This window comes from Callorhinus ursinus, unplaced genomic scaffold (genome assembly GCF_003265705.2).
Source record: "Callorhinus ursinus isolate GAN/ISIS: 27379988/994484 unplaced genomic scaffold, GSC_fseal_2.0 scaffold2, whole genome shotgun sequence".
Lineage (NCBI taxonomy): Eukaryota > Metazoa > Chordata > Mammalia > Carnivora > Otariidae > Callorhinus > Callorhinus ursinus.
In genome coordinates, this window is record NW_027397064.1 from 12,556,405 (window position 1) to 12,578,808 (window position 22,404).

General features: G+C 44.5%; 1 protein-coding gene across 1 annotated transcript; it reads left to right on the plus strand.

Moving 5' to 3' along the window:
* Nucleotides 1-3,166: 3,166 nt before the first annotated feature.
* FAM124B (family with sequence similarity 124 member B) lies at nucleotides 3,167-21,237 on the plus strand. The gene is made up of 2 exons (XM_025886860.2): nucleotides 3,167-4,506; nucleotides 18,479-21,237. Exons 1-2 carry the CDS (start codon nucleotides 3,775-3,777, stop codon nucleotides 19,124-19,126), a joined length of 1,380 nt encoding a protein of 459 aa, XP_025742645.1. The 5' UTR covers nucleotides 3,167-3,774; the 3' UTR covers nucleotides 19,127-21,237.
* The last annotated feature ends 1,167 nt before the right edge of the window (nucleotides 21,238-22,404 follow it).

Genomic DNA, 22,404 nt, shown 5'->3' on the forward strand with positions numbered 1-22,404 from the left:
AATGCTGGCCTCTGGTTAGAGCTGAGTATCACACAAGGAATCAGAGTTAAGGTTGTTTGGGGAACAAGGGAAACAGGTTTGAACGGCTCTGAGGTCTGCTTGGTGCTTCTTCGGAATTTGCTTAGTCCAGAAGGGAGCATGATTCTGAAACTTGGAGTTATGGTGTTTTTCTAGCTGGTGGCACTTCCTGAAATGTGCAACCTCAGACACCCATACAGGGTTCAGACAACACACTCGCTCTCCACTTCTCCCCGGATGCCACGGACATGCTGCTCGTTCCTGACACTGGGCACCCCGGAGTCCCTTCTTCTTACCTGTCCTCTCCTTATCACGTGTTCTCCACCGGGTCGCCACTTGCCTCCCCATGTTACCCAAAGACCAACGGTCCCCAACCCATCTTCTCTGGTCTGCAGCCCTGCAGGCTATCTGGCCACTCGCATCTCCACTCCGATGTCCCACCGGCATGTACGCCCACCACGTCCCATCTGCGCTCCCCGTCCTCCCTCCCAACTGCTCTCTTTCTCCGGGGTCCCTTATCTGGGGATGAGTTGCCTCACCTTGGCACCCTGGGAGGCTGCCTGGACCCATCCCTGCCGCTTTCTGCCCACAGCCAACCAACAAGCCGTTCGCTGACGTTGACTTTCTATCTATCGCTGCTGTCCATGTGTTCCCCAAAGCACTGCCTCTTTTTTTCAAGTCAACGTCTTCGTGGTTCTGTTCCCATCAGAAAAACCCCAAACCCTTTGGGGTGACCCGCGAGGCCTGGCTGCCTCTCCAGCCTCTTGCCACCTTCCCCCTTCTCTGTCCCCACCCTCCAGCAGTCTTGAACTGCTTGCTGTTTGGCCACTGGGTCACGATCCCTACACTCTTCTCCAGGCATGGCCTGTCCCCAGCTACTTCCTCTCCTTGGAACCCCTCCCCCTCCCCCAACCGAGTCTCCTCAGCTGCCTGGCTCCTTCTTTCCAGAAGCGTCTCCTCCTCTCCCTGGAGGCTGATGCCATTAGTTTAGGTGCTCCTCCAAAGTGGGACCCGGTGATGCTCTCCTCTGTGCTCCTGGCGCAGTGCCTGGCTCTCAATATGTGGGATAAATAAACACATTTTCTAAGTTAAAGAGAGAAAGAAACTTTCTCAAAGCTTTCTCGGAGTGGCAGTGGGGTGTCAGAGTTTTAATGTATCCCATGTATTTATGTGGCTTACAGCAGGTACAGATCCCGGTGGCTCTCCTCGGGCTCCAACAAGTCCTCATAACTAGCTGATTTCTTACCTTTCTTTGTACTACCTGTCACTAGTTCCTCCACTTTGCCAGGAGGAGTTGACCACCTGGCTGCCGTCCAGGGGTTGGTGACTGACAGATACCCCGGCATCTTTCCCAAGTTTAAGAAAAGTAAGGTAGAGAGCCAAGTGTCAGCTGTCCAGGTCCTGGGACTCAAAGCTGATGATTTCCCTTCATACATTCATCTGTGCCTTCCGCAGAGGCAGCTTGCAAGAAGAAAGAGCACAGTGGAATAAAGCCGAGCTGAGAATCTGGCCATTATGGTGGGTGGCAGGCAGTGAGGAGGAGGGAGGCAGCTACTCTGAGGGTCAGTATTTCAGGTTGTTCCCGTAAAAATAATTGCAAAGGCAACCAGTCAGAAAGGAGACTCATGGTACCCCCTGTGTTTCTTGGCACTTTGGCTGCCTTCAGATTAATGAAATCTTTCCAGTCCTGACAGAAATGACAACCTCAAGAGGGAAAAAGTATGTTTTCACACTGGATAAAAGATTAAAACAACACGAAGAAGCAAACCCTGTTCCTATATATGGGCTTCAATACTTGCCTTGTGCAAAATGTTATGAGTTAATATCTTTGTCTCATGGGTATGTTTTTCCTCCTTGAATCTTTAGAGTTATTTCCAGAATTGCAAAGGATATTTCGGAAACCATGTCTAAAGTCTAAAGTGCCCGAGTACAGTCAGCTCCCTGAGTGGAAGGAGAGAGAAAAGGGGAGGGTGTCCTACTGAGAGATGAGAAAGTTATTGCCTACAAATGCTATTGTGTAACATGAATTAAGAGTTGTTATTGTTTTTTTTTTTAAAGATTGAGCACTATAATGCCTTAAAAAAAAACTAATGATTTTTGGAAAGTGGAAGCCAAATGAATTTAATTACTATGATAATTAAAAAACAATTCATCTGTTATCAACTATATTTATACATTTTTCCAATGCAAAAAGCATAGGATTTATGAACCTCGAATGACTGGAAGTGTAGGTTTGATTTAGAAAAGGAATCTGAATAGAAATGATTCCTTTTCATAGATAACAATATTTGACTTCAAATTTGGTTATTAAACTTTTAAGGGAATCTGCCTACATAAAGCAAAAGTTAAGGTAAGTTATATTTAAAATCACAAAAGTGCTTTCTAAATTATAAAAGATTGTCACAACGTGTTCCATTTATAAGCATTCGTAAGTAGCTTATTTTAAGAATTCTGTTTAGAAAAATGTGCTTGCCCACACCTTTCAGGAGCACAGCTCTCCCAATAGCAAATGATTTTCAAAAGGATACTCAGAACACATTAGGGTGGGTGTTATGTTTAGAGCTTGAATATTCTTATTGAAGATTATTCATTTTATGATTCAACAGCACGCCGAGTCTCTGGGATAAATACATGTCCTCAACGAGGATTTACTTTGGTGTCCTTTCCCTATCCTAAGGAAGAAGACCCAGACTTCCAGGTCCTTGAGAAGCACCTCATCTTTACTTCTCTGGGGCACCTCTCAGTTCCTGGGTGCACATCTTCCCTCAGCCACTTTTTAGCTGTGAGACCTTAGGCAAGTTACTTAGCTTTTCTGTTACTTAGCCTTAGGTCATTCATCAGTCATCTGGGGATAAATAGTCTTTTCTTCAGAGGTTTGCTGCAGGATTAAATCCATTTATGTAGAGTTTTAGAACGGTTTACGCCTGGTGCCTAGTAGATAGATCTGAGCGGTCACACTGCCCCTGTTGGGAAGCTCTCACTCTTCCTAGAGAACCAGCATGAGTAAAGGGGGGCTTTTTTTTTTTTTTTGCAACATCTTTTTTTATTTTTTTGCAACATTTCAGTACATACACTCAGTCTTTGCATCAGAGCAAATAATTTTCAGTGAACACTCAGTATTATTTAGATACAGTATCTTCTTTTCAATGCCATAGCATCAGTTGTCCGGTAACAAAATAAAAAGACAAAGGGGGAAAAAAATTCTGGCAAGGGGACAAGTTTCGAGAATTGTTTGAAAGCAGTCATTGTATTCAGGTGGCCTGGCAGCCTACTGTAAACATGGAGAGATGTAAGGAGGAAATCAGAACCCATTGTGGGCCCATAAAATGGATGGCTTTTCAACTAAACAGATTGCTATCAGCCTAACAGAGCCGACTCATGTTCCTCTTTGCCTGGTCATTTCCTTTACTGAGTGACCGTAAGAACCACCCACTTGGGTGTTTCTCAGGATTATAGGTTTTTAGGTCAAACAGAAACCCCGGGGAGTGCCTGGACAAGTCCAGGGCGCAGTTACATTGTGCATGAGCTGGATGACATTGACCCCAAGGCTGTTGTGCCCCAGTTTGTGTGGATGGTCAGGCTGTGCGGCTGCTGGCAACCAGGGGCCCAGGTTAGGAGCTTTGCTCTGAAGTGGCTGCAGGTTTCCTGGTGGGCTGAAGACTCCGCGGGAAAACCGCCCGCTTCTTCCTTCGCTGCAGAAGCTTGACCGGTGGACCCTCCACGCCTGCTTCCTTTGTACTCCTCGGGCAGTCCGGAATGGACGGGACACCGGAGCCTCTGGCCATGACTGTCCACCTGCTCGCCAACTCTGGGCATGGCTCGCTTCTGCAGCAAACTCTGGATCAGCTCCTGGACTGCATTTGCCCAGACGTGCATCCCTTTCTGGTGTCAGAGCGGGTCAGTCCAGTGAAATCCTATGACAAGTGCCACTCCAAGCGCTCACGGTTCCCGGGGATGTCTGTGTTGCTCTTCCTGCACGAGAGCCTGGGAGAGGAGCGGCTCTTTCGGGTTCTTGACTCCCTCCAGCACTGGCCGTGGCACTGTTACCCTGCCCCGAATGCTCAGGGGGGGCCGTGTCCCTACATCCTTGCCAACCAGGAGTTCTACAGTGTGGACAGCCAGATGCCCGTCTGGGGTGTGAGGCAGGTGCACTGTGGCTCCGAGGTCCTGAGGGTGACACTCTACTGCAGTTTTGATAACTACGAGGATGCCATCAGACTCTATGAGTTGATCCTGCAGAAGGAAGCCACCGTGCAGAAAAGCAACTTCTGTGTCTTCGTGCTCTATGCCACTGAGAGCTTCGCTCTGCAGTTCTCCCTGGCGCAGCTGCCCCTTGGAATGTCAGTGGACCCCAAAGAATCTTCTGTGCTGCAGTTCAAGGTTCAAGAGATCGGCCAGTTAGTGCCCCTTCTACCCCACCCGTGCGTCCCCATCAGCCGCACCAGGTGGCAGACGCAGGACTACGATGGCAATAAGATCCTGCTTCAGGTATTCTGGTTTTGCCTCTGATCTTTGTAGACACACATGGAACTGTGTGATTTTACCGCTGACATGGGCCTTTGGATGATTGAATGCAGTGGTTCTCAGCCTTGCTTGCACATCAGAATCCTGGGGAGCTTGCAAAAATTCCCGTGCCACGCTTGCACCCCGGGCCAGTTAGACCAGCATCTCCAGGGGTGCCTTGGATGACTCAAATAAGTCGTGTCAGGGTTGAGAGTCACTGATCTAATAAAATCCCCTCATCTGACAGATGATGGAGTTCATTCTCCATGAGCTTGTAGCTTATGCGAGTGGTTTGCGGTAGAATCCAACGACACCACATTTCTCAGATTGTCCTTTAAAACTGTGTGCAAATACTTTGCCCACGCTTTGGGGTTTGGGAATAGTATAAGCTCTTTCCATCTGACCCAAGGAAGCTGAAGTTGTAATTATGGTTGGGATTGTTAATTTTGTAGTCCTGTTGACTTCATTTATTTTTTCCTATTGACTTAATGTTTAAGCAGCTTGGATCACTGTCAATTTTTCCCCAAATCAAGTTAGATGGTTAGAATGCCTTTAAAAAGAGAACCTGGATATGAAAGCCTTCTTCTGTAAGCATCCCATTTGAGCCACACACAGTCATGATCACTACCGTAATGTGTCATCTCCCGTGGAGTGTTCTGTGGCCGTTGAGCCTTGTACCCAGTAGCTGCCTGGCTTAGCCTTGATTCCTTCATTAGGCACAATGGAGGTAATATTAACATCTTTCTATAGTGTGGGTTGTTATCCACACGAAATGACGTAATGCTTCACGTGCTTAAGACAGTGCCCAGAATGCAATTTTAGCTATTATTATCTGTTATGACCTAAACTAAGTGTTATTACATTGATTACTTTAATTCTTACAACCTAGGAAGTTTCTGTGCCTTTTACTTAACTCAGCAATTACCAAGGCATCTAAAGTTTCTCCTTCAGCCTTGGTTAATCCCCAGCATTTAAAATCAACCTCACTGTCAAACAAACATTGAGTATGTGTGTGCAGCAGGGGGCACATTTTTAATGGCTCCTATTTTTAAGATCAACCTGACCAACTTGGATCAGATGCTCTTCTCTAAACCAATTGCTGCATCCAAGGGAATGGGATTCGTGTGGATTGGTGTAGTTCTCAGGCAGAGGCTCTGCTCTCCACACCTGGATTATCTGTGGAGTCAGACCCTCCTGGGACTCCCAGGGGAGAGTAAGGACCCCTAGTGAAGATCAGTAGGGGAACAAATGCAGGGTGGCCAAGATGACGGATATTGACCAAAAGAAAGAAAATAACACCTATTCAAGGGAAAACCGTAACCACCAATTAACCTCTCCACAAATAACCTTTCCTCAGGGCTGGAAAGGACACGCGTGTGGGCGTGCTAGACATGGTGAGGGAGCGCGATGGACAAAGCTTCCTAAGGAGTGATACCTGGACCTGCTGAGGCTGGACAGCCCAGAAGGAAGTAGCCAGATGGAGAAGGGAGGAAGGTGTTCCAAAGAGGAGAGACAGTGGGTGACCTTGTGTGGTGTGACATTTTCTTAGCAGGGCATGTTCAGAAAACTGCCTGGGGTTCTATGTGGCTGGGGTGGAAAGAGGAGGAGCGGGCGGGTGGAGACCACATCACCAGGAGTATGGTCAGTCACTGGAAGGTAGGCACCATGAGGGCAGGCAGCTCTCTGCCCACTTTTGTATTCCCAGTACCTAGAACAGTGTCTGGCACACGGGAGGCAAATACATTCTTGTGTGAATGAACCAGACCCTTGCTAAGAGCTTCTATTTTATCCTTACTGCAATCAGCGGTCACTGATGGAGTCTGTGAGTGGTACTGACATGTATAATTTGTTATGAGGATCAAAAAAGAGAATATAAATGAGGTGCTCTGTAAAGTAGAAGCTGTAGGAGATCACGCAGAAGCAATGTGATTATTGTCTAGGTAAGAAGCCACTGGCCATCTAGCCAGATGCACACAGTGAACAGTTCCTTTCCCACATGACCTCCTGTCCATGCAGACAGTCTGATGCTTCTCAGAGTCTAGAATGCGTATTTGTGATGAGAGCGATAGTAGGGTACAGAGTAGATGCTCAGTAAATGAATGAATGTGCCAATAAATGATCAAATATGTCCATGTTTCTTCATTCACCAAATACTCTTCCTGAGTGCCTGCCCTGCACCAGGCCCTGTTCTAGGCCCTGTTCTCCCTTTGTCTTAGTTCTGGATGGTTGCACAAGTACGGTGGGTCGATTCTTCCCCTCCCCTCTCTAGCAGTGCTCCTTTGTCCCTGCATTTTTCCCGCAGTTGCCCTGTGGGAGATGAGACAGCCAATCCTCTGTGACCCTTTGGTTAGGTGTTCGGTGTGATGTCATGCTGCCTTCTGTGTTAGGTGTTCTGTGTGACCTTGGGCTGATGGGGGTCCCGACTCTCCCATAAGTGCCTGGAATATCAAGTGGCCTATGGTAAATGCCTCGTCCCCACCTTGAGTGTGGGGACAGGAAGAGTTAATGTGACCAAGTTTGGAAAAATGGTGTGGAGGATGTGTAACTCGGAGGATGACTGAACCAAGTGGTAGAATGGTGTAGGGCTGGAGAGTTCAAATGAGTTTGGCCCACTGAGCATGGGGGCAGGAGGGTGTACAACAGGCTTTAGTTGTTTTCAGAGAAGGGGCAGACGTGATAGTCTGCAGTATACGCTTTAGGACGCTAACCCTGGCACCTTCACGCAGGGTAGATTGGATGCGTACTAGACTGACTGATCCAAAGGTGACTTCAGTCATCCCCTCAGAGGCCAGCTAAGTTTTTGAGTGAGAAGACCCATAATGGAATCGTGAGGTTAAATATGAACTGTAGTTCAGGGGTAGACTTAACAGATTGGGAAATGAATTAGATGTAGGGGTCAAAAAGAGGGAGGGTGACCATGAGTCTGGACACATTGGGTTTGAGATGCTTGCAGGTCATTTGGGTGAAGATATTCCCGATCAGGTGGCCTCTGAGAGCTGGAGCTTGGCCTAGGGACATAGGCTGGGGTGATGGTTGAAACCCTGGGAAGAAGTGCTGTTATCAAGGACGAGAGCGTAGAATGAGGAGAGATGAAGGCAGAACCTACAAAATGTCCACACTCCAGGAGTGGGGAAAGAGAAGAAGAACAAGTGAAGCAATGTGAGAAGGAGCAGCCAGAAAGCAGGTGAAGATCACAATGTCATGACCAGTAATGCACTTGGCGGCATGCCATAGTCCCTAAGATGCGATTTCTCAGATACGCTAGAACACGCCCCTAAGGCTCTTTCACCCCGCTCTCCTCACCGGGCCGTTGGTCTCTAGTGGAGTTGCCAATAACTCCCAGGAGGTTGGCAAGTGCTGCGGGCCAGCTTGCCTTCACTGGTAACTGCCGCCACCACCACCCTGCACTTACGGGCATGTCCTTGCCAACGTCTCCACAATGCTACCGGAACCAGGCTGTAATTTTCAGCAAGATCTTGCTGAAAATTTGAGGATAAAGGGGAAAACAAGAAAACGTTCTCCATAGGGAAGGTAACTTATAAGACTTCTGGGTGTCACCATTCAGAGCTCCTTGGCCGGGACGTGACCTTGATATCCTTCCCCCGGTCTCCTCCTTGTGTTCTCCACACCCGTCACTAGGAGGTGCCCCAGGCCAAGAATACAGCAAGAGCGGGGAGGTTCTCTCTTAGCCCCTTGAGGGCCCACCTTCCAGGTTTTTCTTGACAAGGGTTGACTGCTCCCAAGATGGATGAAATGGGAAAGTTCACACGCATCTCCATCTCCTGTCCCACGGTGGTGGTGTCTTGTTCATAGACCTGGACGGGGGGCTCAGTTGCACTGGTACATGAACCCAACATCAGTACAACCCGGGATACTGAGTCTCAACAACAGACTCTGGTCATCAGCCATCCTTTCCGGCAGCCCTTCCCAGTTTATTCTGCTGAATAAGCTGGAACTCAGGCCTGCATACCCTTCCTCCAGTCTGTGGGCTCACCTCTGTATCCTCTACAATGGGTACTTGCGTTAGAATCCACACAGCTCTCCAAGAACCAGCTTTTGATTTCATTGATTTTCTCTACTGATTTCCTATTTTCAATTTCATTGATTTCTGCTCTAATTCTGAGTATCTTTTCGTCTGCTTCCTTTGGATTTTTTAAAAAGATTTTATTTATTTATTTGAGAGAGAGTGAGACAGTGCACTTGAGGTGGGGGGAGGAGCAGAGAGAGAGGGACAAGAAGACTCCGAGCTGAGTGCAGAGCCTGACACAGGGCTCGATCTCATGACCCTCATATCACGACCTGAGCCGAAATCACGAGTCCGATGCTCAACTGACTAAGCCACCCAGGTGCCCCACTCTTGTCTTTTTTTTTTTTTTTCTGGTGTCTTTTAGGATTTTTTCTTTATCTTTGATTTTTGTAGTTTGGAAAACAATGTGTCTAGGTGAAGCTTTTGAGGAATTTTTGTGCTTGGTGTTCTCTGGGCTTCCTGGATTTGTGGTTTGGTTTCCGACATTAATTTGGGGAACATTTTCAGTCATTGTTATTTCAAATACTTCTTCTGTTCCTTTCTCTCTTTCTTTCCTTCTGGTCTGCCTACGATGCATCTGTTACACTTTTGGTAGCTGTCTCACAGTCCTTGGATATTCCGTTCTAGTTTATTGTCTTTGTTCTCTTCGATTTTTAGTTTTGAAAGTTTCTTCTGAGGTACTCTCAAGCTCAGGATTCTTTCCTCAGCTGTGTCCAGTCTACTAGTAAGCTCATCAAAACCAAGCCCATTCTTGATTTCTATTACAGTGTGTGTGGTTTTTTTTTTTAATCTCTAGTGTTTCTTTCTGTTCTTTCTTAGTGTTTCTATCGTTAATATTGCCCATCTGTTCTTGCATGCTGTTTACTTGATCCATTAGCGCTCTTAGTACATCAATCATAGCTGTTTCAAATTCCTGGCATGATAATTCCAACAACTCGGCCATGCCTGGTTCTGATGCTTACTCTGTCTCGTCAAATTGTGATTTTTTACCTTTTAGTATGCCTTGTGTTTTGTTTTGTTTTTGTTTTTGTTAGCTAGACATGATGTAGCAGGTTAAAGGAACTGCTGAAAATAGGCCTTTTGTAATGTGGTGGTGAGGAGTTGGGGAAGGGGAAGCATTCTATGATTAGATTGCACACAGTCTTTTAGTGAGTCTATGCCTAGGACTGTGAATTCACAAGTATTTTTAATTTTTTTTCTCCCTCCTTTGGCAGGAGAGGATGGCTAGAATGGGCTGGAATTGAATATTTCCCTTCCCCCAGGTCAGTCAGGCTCAGGTGAGCTTCTGCTTAACTAGTTTTCTCTGAGAGCAGGCCTTTTAATAACACAGTTTTCTGGCATGTTTAAAAGTGGTGCTTTTTCTCCTTCCCTTCCAGAAGCACAAAGAGGTTTTTCTCCGATATTTATTGTGAGCATCTGGTCAAGCGCCTGGAGGGAAATCTCACAAGCTTGCAGGGCCCCTCTGTGACTGGGTCCCCCTGGAGTTTTTAACCCTCAGAGTTGTCTGCATTGAACCTTCCACCATTCCTCAGTCACAGTTCAACTTTTCCTCATCTGGCACTGGTTCTTGCTGTGGCTTCCACTTATGAGTCTCCACTCCAAGAAGCTGTGATTCCCTGTATTTGTCTGTTGTCTCTCTAGTCTTGGGGGCTGCTGTTTGCCCTGCGTGCTCCCCTCTCATACAGATTCTGGAAGAATTTTTGCTCTAAGGCCACCAGCATCAGTAAATGTTGACCGCCCCTCCCTCGAAAGTCTCTCCTCTGTGGGCTTCCATAACCCAGCTCTTTAACTAAGCAGTTTATCTTCTCTGGCTGTCCCTTCCCAAGGACTCACCTCTTTCTTCTTGTCCCTGAATCAGGTTTGTTCACCCATGGTGGTATTGACATCTTGGCCTAGATGATTCTTTGTCATGGCGGACTGTCCTGTGCATTGCTGATGTTAGCAGCATCGTTGGCTCTAGATGCCAGTAGCAGCGACCCCTGCACCCCAGTTGTGACAACCAAAATGCCTCCAGCCCTTGTCAAATGACTCTGGGGGGTGAAGTTTCCCCCAGTTGAGAACTGCTGTCCTTGACTAAAGGTTTCCCTAAGATTAAGAAATATAGATCATCCTGTGGATTTAATATCATCTTTGTTCCCCTTACTTGTATCTCTAGCTCTTGAGCTTTAGCTTATTTATTTATTTATTTATTTATTTATTTTTTAGCTTATTTCCAGCTTCCCGTAAGACGATTTGAACATAATGTCTCATCCTCATCTTACATTCAGTCCAAGCAAAACCTAAGTCACCATCTCCCTCATCTTCTCCAGCTCTGATCACTCTGTCCCCATTTGCTCTGGTTTTTGTCACTATTAAAGCCTCTTTTTCCAGAAGCTGCACATTCAGTCACACCCAACTGTTGTAGTTTTCCTCTGGGGTCATTCCTCTTCTCCCTTCCTCCTTTAAGCCCGCATAGCTTGAAATATGCATTATTATTATTATGACATTCTAACTCTTCACTCTAGCTCCAGGCATCCTATTTTATCCAGCACATCATAGATGAATATATTTTCAAATGACTGCTACATTTATTGCTATCCCAACTTTCTTTCCAGAACTCTAGGCTCATTCCTGCACCCAGGTATTTTGTTTATTGTCGTAAAATACACATAACATAAATTTTGTCACTTGAACCATTTTTAAGTGTTGGGTTCAGTGCCATTAGGTACATTTACAATGTTGCACAACCATCACCATAGTCTGTTTCCAGAACTTCTTCATCACACCAACCAGAAACTCTGTACCTATTACACCATAATCCACTATTCTCTCCTCTCCCCAGTCCCCGGTAACCTCTTTTCTTCTTTCTGTCCCTATAAATTTGCTTATTCTAAGCACCTCCCATATGTGAAATCATATAATATTTGCCCTTACGTCTGGCTTAGTTCACTCAGTATAATGTTTTCAAGGTTCATCCATGTAGCATGTGTCAGAATTTCATTCCTGTTTAGGTTGAAAATGTTGCATTTTATGGATATCTACATCTATGTATTGCCTAAGCTGTTCCTTATCCAGAGATGTCTTTCTCTTCCTCTTTACTTATCCATCCTTCAAGGCTCTGCTCAAATAGCAATTTCTCTATGAAATCTGCCATGAAGCTCAAGTGCACATTCACTCCCATTTGGTGTATGTTTTACATGGAAATTTTTGTAATACGTGACATTATACATTTTCTTATTGTTGCACCATATAATTTTGGAGTTTATGACTCTCTACCTCTTTTCAGTACTTTGTTGTAAATGTCTATTTCCAGTAGACTAGTAGGTAGACAGCTGTTTCTGAAGCATGGATTGATTGCTTGTTTTCAGGAAATAAGTCTGTCTCTTCAGAAAAGGTATATATTCCAGAAGCTAGTTTGGTGTAAGCAAGCGTGTGGTTCTTTTCATTTTATCAACAGACATTTACTAAGTTTGTCCTTATGTTCTTCATTAGCTATTGAAAAATGAAAGAACATAGTCTCTCATGAAGAAAGTAATTATTTTCTTCTGTAGCATTTCTTTTATTTATTTATTTATTATTTTTAAAGATTTTATTTATTTATTCATGAGAGACAGAGGAGGAGAGAGAGAGAGGGAGAGAGAGAGAGAGAGAGAGAGAGAGAAGCAGGCTCCCAAGGAGCAGGGAGCCCGATGCGGGACTCGATCCCAGGACCCTGGGATCATGACCTGAGCCGAAGGCAGACGCTTAACCATCTGAGCCACCCAGGCGCCCTTCTGTAGCATTTCTTGAGGGTCCTTTCTCATTTCCAAATCTCTCAGCTGTGCACACTCATACTCTATTCCTCCCTCTTTGTTCCTTTCTTTTTTCTTTTCCATTCTCCATCCCTACCCCTAATGTACCCCACAGAACCACACACATAGCCACACACACACACACACACACACACACACACACACACACTCTCTCGCTCTCTCCAATCCCTGCTCTTCTCACTCAATACTTGGGTTTATGCTGCCCTGAAAAAAAAACACTTGGAGGCATTGCTTCGAAGGTTTTCACTCTTATAGAAAAGCAGGTTAACATCAGTGGCTTTGGTTAATCAGTTGAAGTAAGTACCTTTAATTTAAAGATCAATTAATTGGAAAGGACTGGTTTCAACTCTTAGGTAAGCAAGTTTGGCATTGTTTTGGGGTTTCTTATTATCCGTATAATTTGTTACCATTTAATTTTATTCTCAGTGTAGGAAAAATTCTCTTTGGCTATCTCTTGCAATCACTTCTAGTAAGAGACAATATTATTTTCCCTTCATGATGTGAATCTGTTCTTAAACAGCTTCATCATTTTTCAATGATGTATATTCTCTTGTTTCTTAGTGTTTAGAGTCAAATGAGTGACAAATGATCTTTCTATTCATCAAGATAACTGCTAGCATTCCCTGAAACTTGAAAAAGCTAGCTCTCAATTTGTAACATTTTACAAATATTTCTTGGAAAGATGAACTCTAAATGATCAGAATTCCTACAAAATGCATTTCACTCTATTTTTTGGCAAGAGGAGTCTTCTTCTCCCTAAAGGGATTTCTCTCAATCACTCAGCATTATGTTTCTCCTCGAAATTTTTCACTCTAACTGCACACATCTGCATTTCTACATTAATAATGTTGAACTCATTTGTGCTATGTGATCCAAGGATCTTTAGACCTTTCTTTAAGAAAGAAAAGTTGACATTTCATTCTCTTAAAAAGTTTGCAGAAATGGCCAACCATATGATGAAAGCCTTTTTTAATTTTTTTGATAAGACTTTATATCTATTAATGTCAATAATTAGGGGCCCAATACATAGATTCTACATTTCCATACATTTCTACATGTAAAAATTTATATTTTCTTTTTTTAAGATTTTATTTATTTATTTATTTACTTACTTACTCACTTACTTACTTATTTTATTTGACAGAGAGAGAGATGGTGAGAGCAGGAACACAAGCAGGGGTAATGGGAAAGGGAGAAGCAGGCTTCCTGCCGAGCAGGACCCTGGGATCATGACCTGAGCTGAACGCAGATGCTTAATGACTGAGCCACCGAGGCGCTCCAAAATTTATATTTTCTTAGGTGCTAAGCTTTACTTATGTATCCAGAAGACATCTAGTGATTACTTACCACATGCTAGGCACTGTGTTAGGTATTGGAGATATAACAATGAAGAAGGAGAATACAATCCTTCTCCCAGATGGCAAGTTTAGAGGAAGATACAGATAAGTAAGTGTGCAGGTGCATAACAGTGTGGTTAACTACTATGATATGGTAGTATAGGCTGCTAGAAGAGCTAGTAACAATACTAATTACTATGATAATGACCAACTCATATTTATTTTTTTTAAAGATTTTATTTATTTATTTGAGAGAGAGAGAGAATGAGAGACAGAGAGAGCATGAGAGGGAAGAGGGTCAGAGGGAGAAGCAGACCCCCTGCTGAGCAGGGAGCCCGATGTGGGACTCGATCCCAGGACTCCAGGATCATGACCTGAGCCGAAGGCAGTCGCTCAACCAACTGAGCCACCCAGGCGCCCACCAACTCATATTTAGCACTACTATGTCCCAGGCACTGTTATCATTTAATCCTTTCAATGGCTCTATGATGCTGGTACTTATGATTATCTCCTTTTATAGATGAAGAAACTGAGGCATAGGAAGATTAGGTGACTTGTCTAAAGTGCAACAACTAATAAGTGGCAGAGCCAATATTTAGGGGACCTACCCCAGATTCAGTGATATCAAGAAAGCTTCCAAGAGGAAATGATGTAGAAGCTGGAGTTGGCCATGGGTTTTTAGGAAAAAAGGTTAGAAGAGACGTATCCCAGACGGAGGAAATAATATCCACAAACACTGGCACTGGGAAAGAGCAAATAATAACCAAGAAGTTCAATTTTGGCAAGCGGAGACTGAAAGGGAGGAAGTGGTGAATGACCAGGTGGGAGGAAGAAGGGGCAGACTGTGCAGGGGTGTGATAAGACATATTAAAGGACTTAGATTTTTATCTCAAGAAGAGTAGGGAGCCATCAGAAGCAGGAGGGTGACATGATGAAAACTGTTTTTGAAGCTCCCCTTGTAATGGAGTGGAGAAGGGACTAGAGTGAGGTAAGAGCGTCCATGGGGGGGGCGCCTGGGTGGCTCAGTTGTTAAGCGTCTGCCTTCGGCTCAGGTCATGGTCCCAGGGTCCTGGGATCGAGCCCCACGTCGGGCTCCCTGCTCCGCGGGAAGCCTGCTTCTCCCTCTCCCACTACCCCTGCTTGTGTTCCCTCTCTCACTGTAAATAAATAAAATCTTAAAAAAAAAAAAGAGTGTCCATGGGGACCCCATCATCAAATGACCATTGCAATAATTCAGACAAGAGATGAAGAGAGTCTGACCTAGGGTTAATGGCATTGTACATGGAGAGACAGGAAGATCTGAGAGATCTCTAGGAGGCAGAGTCCATGAGAATGGATGACATGCGGATGAAGAAGGGAAAGTGATGCTCTTGCTTGACTAACATGGGGCTAAAGTGTTCAAAGAAAGGAAAAAGACTAAACAGAACAGAATTAGCATGAGTAGGAAAATGAGTTCATTCTGGACGTGTTGAGTTTGAGTAGTTGGTGCCTGGAAGACAGTTGGATAGATAAGTATGAGGCTTAAAAGACAGATCTGAACTGTAGTTATGTTTTTGGGAGCCTTCATCATTTAGATAGTAATTGAAGGCATGGGTGTCCCTGAGGTTGCCCTGGGAGGGTGTGTAAAGAGGAGAAGAGGACCCAGGTCAGCACTGAAGAAACACCACATATAATGAACTGACAGGGGAAGAGCCTCCTTCAATGGAAACTGAGAAGGGGTGGATGGAAAGGGAGGAGAAAATCCAGAAGAATGTGTTGACATAGAAGCTTAAAAAGAAGACGACTTCAAATGTAAAGGAGAAAGGTCAGCCTTGAAAACTCAACCAGAGAGCTCGGGTAACAATGAATGACAAGGAAGCTGATTGTGGATGATCTTGGCAAGAGCAATTTTAGTGGATTGGTAGGAGGGAGAGTCAGTGCTGTGGGTAGAGGAAATAAGGGGGGGCGGTTAGTAGGATAAATGAGCGTGGATGAATTTTATAGAGAGGGTTGGCTGTGAAGGAGAGGAGAGAGAGCGCTGGAGGGGAGAGAGGAGAAGGAATGCATTATTCAAGATAGACTGGAGCAGGTTGAATTGCTGTTGCAAAGGAGTAGGCAGAGCACCAGGAAGAGAGAAAGACTGGGGAGACAAGGTAACCACATGGGAGAAAATGAATCATTGATAAGCTGGAGTGGCCAGGAAGGCAGGAGGCGGTGGAGTTCACAGTGCAGACAGACTGGTCCCTCTCCTCACGAAGAGGATGGTGACGTTGCAGGTGTGTCGGGTGGCAGGCTACTGAGGGTTGCTAACTGATGATGGCTTTTGTTTTCTCTGTAATCTAGATGGTGATACCTTCTGCTGGGGGGTTGGGTGGAGGTTGCGCCACTGAAGGTTTGAGGACAGTTCAGAAGGTTTTAAACAGCTGCCTGTGGCGAAAGGACAGGTGACTAAGGAAACAGGACTGCAGGGAGACTGGGCAAAGTTGGAAACCACACCGTTATGGTGATGTCACTCTGAACAGTCTGTGAATTTCTTTGACAAGTTCAAGGCACGAGTTTAGGGGACGTGGACCTGCAGATGGACCTGGATCTGGGAGGTCTTGAGGGAGGCTTTGACAGAAAGGCAGTGGCAGAGGGGAGTTGGATGTATTGGGGAGGAAATGGCTGAAGTGATGATCTTTGGACGCCAGTTGACATGGAAGGAGGTGTTGATGCTGAAAAGCTGATGTAACAGGAGAACTTGAGTGTTGGAGCAGGAAAGAGCACTCATTTTAACTTTAGTCCCCCAGAGGTGGAAGGCCCTTGGGAGCTAAGAATAGTTTTTCCATTTTTAAATGGTTGCGGAAAAATTTTCATGACACATGAAAATTGCACAAGATTGGGCGCCTGCGTGGCTCATTCAGTTAAACGTCTGCCCTCGGCTCAGGTCATGATCCCAGGGCCCTGGGATCAAGCCCCACATCGGGCTCCCTGCTCAGCGGGGAGAGTGCTTCTCCCTCTCCCTCTGCCACTCCTCCTGCTTGTGCTCTCTCTTTTTCTCTCTGTCAAATAAATAAATAAAAATCTTTTTAAAAAATCGCACAAGACTGAAACTCAGCCACACCCACTTACCGCATTGTCCATGGCTGCTTTGTGGCAGAGTCGAGTCATGCGGAGAAAGACCATAGGTCCACAGGGCCTCAGATATTGACTGTGTGGCCCTTTACAGAAAATATTTGCCAACTTCGATGCTAAAAGAATTGATGGAAGCAGATTTTTTGCTTTTTGCAGTTTGGTAACAGTCATTCCACCATTTCTATCAGAGAGAAAATTGAGGGGAGGCTATGTACATGGATCCCGTATATAAACACCCCATAATTTACTCATTTCTAGAACTGCTTTCTTACTGTTCTGATTTCTTCCTTCTTGCCTGGTGAGGTAAATATGTACCATCTTTTTATTTTCTTTTAATAAATTAAAAAAAATTAGAGCAGTGTTACATTCACAGCAAAATGGAGCAGGAAGTACAGAGTCCCACACACTCCTGCCCCTCACAGGCACAGCCTCCCCCACTGTCCATATCCCACCAGAGCGCTGCCTTTGCTACAATTGATGAACCTGCATAGACACACCATTATCACCCAAAGTCCATAGTTTATTTAGGGTTCACTCTTGGTGTTGTACATTTTAATGGTTTTGACAAGTGTGTAATGACTTGTATCCCCCGTTGTAGTATCATACAGAGTAGTTTCACTGCCCTAAAAATCCTGGGCTCTGCCTGTTCAGCTTTCCCTCCCCTCTAACCCCTGGCAACCACTAGCCTTTTTATGCTCTCCATGGTTTTGCCTTTTCCAGATGTCATATTGTTGGAATCATACAGTATGTAGATTTTTTCAGATGGGTTTCTTTCACTTAGTAAATGCATGTAAGGTTCTGTTGTACATTCTTTTTGATATTTGGGCCAGGCAGGGGTGGACCCTGGATACCAATTTCTAAGAGCTACTGACAAGATAGAGAAAATTGTCTTTTCCAGAAATCTTCTTGGTGAGAGTGTTGTATAAGGAGTAGGGGATGAGGCTCCCAAGAGTCCAAGGGTGGAACACGGGCCAGTGAACTCCATTGTGTGGGGGGAGAGAGCAGTTAACTCTAGGGTGGCAGTTCTCCTGAGTAGGGTCTGTAAGTTTGAAACCAGCATGGAGCTGCTAGGGATTAAGACACCGCAGGTCCCATATAGGCAGTCCCTCTCCTTTCTTTGATGTTCTTCCACGTGCCACTACATATGGCATATGTACTATAAATAAATAGTCCCCCTAAATTTAAAGAATATTGACTTGAAAGGTGTCTAATTATTAGTCTGCTCGGAGTGCCCACACGTCTTGCAATAGCTCAAGATATATATTGTTAGTATGATGTAAAAGGACTTTGGAAGATTGAATTCTTATTCCAATCTTTATCTTTTGGTGGCTTTTGATTTTTGTTCTTATTTTTGCCTAGTTGGTAATACATCATTTGCAACCTCAGGTGAGGCCACCAAATAACACCTGTGAACATCTTGGCATCATTTGAACAACATGATCTACAAGAACTGTGTTGTTGCATTTGATTCTCAGATTCTTCGCCTTGTCAAGTGTTTTTTAGGGAGTCTGAGAGAGAGAGAGATGTTTGGAGCTGATACTGATATATCTCACGATTAGATTACACTTATTACTTCACTTCAACTGGCTTTATTGAAAGTCTGCTGTGGGCACCGGGTGGCAGAGGATGAGTAGGACACGGTCTGTTCTTGGCATTTAGTTAATGGAAAAACATCTGCTGAATTTGTTTCTTTTCCACTTGTCCCTTAGGTCCAGGTGAACCCAGGACTTGGTGTCAGAAATGGCGAGCTTTCCTTTCTGAATGGCACCTCGGGAGCTGACGCACTTCTCCAGGGCTCCCGGCTGATCCCTGTCTCCACAAGGAGGACCCTGGAGCCACAATGCCGAAGGAACCGGTCCAGGAGGCTCAAGGTGGGTTCTCTGGAGTGCGCAGAGCCTGCTGAGAGCTCTGGGTCAGACAGCTGTAGTGGCACCTCGTGGAAAAGCCCTGGCTGCTTGTCCCAGGACAGGAGCTCTGCAATGGGCATCCAGATGCATCTGCCTTCTCCCCACCTCCAACCTGGGGCCAGAAGAAAGGTCCTCAGCCTGCAAGACAGCTTTGGGAAGCTGGAGGCAGAAACGAATGTTGACACGGGGTGCACCGTGGTCAATTCTGGACCCCGACAGTCTTTTCTGAGCAGATTTTCAAGGGATGTCCGGACCAGCCAGGCACCACCCTGCTTGCCAGACTCCTCCTCAGGGGCAACTGCCTCCAAGAACAACAGAGTCTTTAAGGCAAGGACCCATTCTTTGTCACTTGCTGGCCAAAGGGATCTTGGTGCAAGGAAGATAATCTCACAATGTCCCCTTCACCTGCCAGTCCAGGGTGAAGAAAAAGAAGAAGAATTCTTTATATAGCATAAAACAAATGTGGTTTCCTAAAACACAAGATCAGATATAGTGTTCTAGAAATGGAGCACTGTTTCTTGGTCACGTGATGGGTCCTGAATGTTAGCCAGGCACCGATCTGTATTGCTTTTATTTCAAATGTGCATAGTCTAACGGTGCTGTGAAGTATTGTTTATTTGCCATCATGGTCATGAAGAAATACAGCCAGCACATAGGGAGAAAGCCCAAGGCCCTGTGTCCCTGAAGACACACTAACCCAGCTGGGTGTGTTGATTTCAGCACCTATCAGGAATAATTGCTTTGTATGCCAGTGAGTCGGATGTGTTATGCAATGCTGATGAGTGGATGTAATTTAGTTTTAATTTTTACTTGGGTTGCATAGCTCATCCCCCTGGATAACATGGACTATTTATTCTTTAGTGTTTTTTAATTTTTATGTGACCTCCTTTGGTAATGAGGCCCTGTACACCACGTAGCCTCTGGTGATTTTGCCTTTAAAGTTGTTTGCCTCTAGAATGAGTTCACATGCGAGGGTTTTGAAAATTACGAACAATTAATTTTTTTTCCTGTTTAATAAGCAGAAACCCTAGAAGTCAAAAGATCAGGTGAAAAATGAAAGCGAGGTTCTAGGATTTCCCTGCTCCTCCATTTCTCATTTGTTTCCGCACTACTCCAAAGGGGCCAGTGGTTCCCGTTTCTAACCAGAGAGGAATGTGACATGATTGGATGATTCCAGAGCTCTACTTGACGTGGCAGGAAGATTAGATTGGATGCGTTGTTGGAGCAGGACTTGCGTTCTTCCGGCCAAGTTCGAATTCCTAAATTTCCTTGCAATACGCATTCATCCATTTATACATTCATTCATTCAGCAAATATTTATTGAGCACCTACCTTTGAATAAGACATTGACGTATGGTCCACATACAATCTTTGGCCATCAAACCCAAAAGATATATATGGTCTCCCAAGTAGAAATCCATTCTATCAACACTTGAGAATATGTTGAAATCTTAACTTAATTCCTCTGGGACCCTTTTCCACAGCGATTTTCACACTTGCTGCACAAGGCTGTAGTAAGCAGGTGTAGACTGGGCGTGTTATGATTCTAATTATAACCATAAGGGACAAATTCTCGTTGCTCTTGTGCTGTATTTTTCTGTTGGGTCTAAACACACATTTAAAAAATATCTGAGGTCTCTGTGTTGTGGCTACTTTATAAGGTTATTTGACTCCACGAACTTTATTCTCCAGGACAGATGTTACGTAAGATTATAAATGCTAATTTAGCTGGGTCTTCCGGTGACCCTGATACTTAGTATACCCACTTGAGGAGAAGGATGAGTTCAGGCCCAAGGATGAGTCTTAGGGCAGGGACGCCCACTGAGTTTGGGTGCCCTTCTGAGCTTGAAGAACTGAAACGAAGGAGAGTTGCAAATCGACAAAGACGAGACTTCTACATTGATTTTATTTTTTCTGGGCTCACGACCTCCATACATTCCCATTCTCATTTTCTTTCTCCCTGTCCCCCAGACTAAAGTTAGATTTTAGGAAGTAGAATGAAGAATTTTGGTCTGCTTTTCTAGAATAAGAGTTAAGAAAAATGAAAGTCTTATTTAAATGGAACTATTGAGCTGCCTTGAAAAGCACAGCAGGGGGGCAGTTCTGAAATTTCTTTCCCACTTTTTTTGAGGTAACCTGAATTCTTTAACATAATACATGGGTGAGACTATAAGTACATGGAAATTATGAAGAATACTGGAAAATGTGAAGGAGTACCTTACAAAATTGACTTGAAAATAATACACTCTTAAAATGGCACCGGCTCTGCTCCTCTACACAGCAATCCAATTTACAACATGGTGGGATGGACATTCCAATGGGCCAGGGTGCCAAAGGCCCCACTTTTGGCCTCAGCTTTTAAATTTACTACTTATGGGACCTTGAACTGTCAGCGTCGTTGATCCTCTGTTGCCTTTCCTATTGTAACAAAATGTTGTTAAGAGAATCAAGATGATGCACATGAAAGCATTTGGATATTATTAAGCCTTATAAATATGTAAGATAGTATTATTATTATAAATGGTCCTTCAGACCCATGGTTTTTTTAAATGTCATGCCAACAGGAGGTTTTTTGTTTTTTTTTGTTTTTTTAGAAACAACTTTTAGTAAAATCAATGATTCAATAAAAAAAAAAAAAAAGCTCCGTAAGAATTTTTGCTATGTGTGCCATTTACTTATGTTCACATATTTAGGAGGAAAATTATGGACGGAAAGAATCAAGTATATCCTACAGTTCAAAAGAGATTGTATGTAACAGGAATAAGCTATGGACTAGTTTAATCCAATTTATCAAATTAGCCAGACTCTTTACTTACTTATGCTGTATTTTTTAAAATATAAAACATATCACTTTTTAAATCAGAGGGACTCTTGATAATCAGAGTACTTTATATTTCTTTATAGGTACACTAAAAATCAGTTGCATTGCAGTTGTTTGGCTATTTTTGACCTTATTAATAGTATATCATACTTCTTTGCAAGTGTTATTTGGACATTGCTAAACATTAACAGAAATGAGAGCATTTGGAAACTTTCAAATGTGTTTGTCCATTAGGGAAAGTAGAGCTGGGGGTTTGGGGTTGGGAGGGGGAAGGGCGGGACACCCCTCCATTTACAAAGGGACGTGGGGCAGGAGCCTCGGCTGCTCCCCAATCCACCCTCTGCTCTGAGGAGACTTTGGAGAGGCAGTCTGGTCCTTCCCTGGCCCCAATACTCTGCTCTCCCCTTTTCCTTCCTTCTGGAGAGGGTCCGGGAAAGGGGAAGGGAAGCCAAAGAGAAGAGAATGGAGCCCATTTTCTGTCGATTAGAAACTCCTAAATTTCACCTCCGTGTTATAAAACCTATTCAGAAATTCCTGAGATAACTTAATACTGTCTAACTTTCTTGAATCTTCTCTAAGCCCTCATGCTTGGGCTTTCTCTCCCTTGTCCTTCCTTCTTTCCTTCCCTCTCCTTTCCCTGCCCCTTGTGTTCCTTTCCTTTCCTTTTCCTCCTTGGAATCCACCCTCCACCCCCCACCCCGCCCGGTGCCCTGCACAGGGATTTGATACTCTCTTCATTCTTTGTTCCAACCTCTTTTTTCCCCTCTACTTCACCCCAAGAGAGGACAAAGAGATAATTTTAAATTAACTTATGTTCAGGAAATTTCCCCAAAGGCGTCTCAGTAGGAGGCAAAACCACCAAAAACACGACCCACGTTGGGTGGGAGTTTTGTTTGTTTTTGTTGTT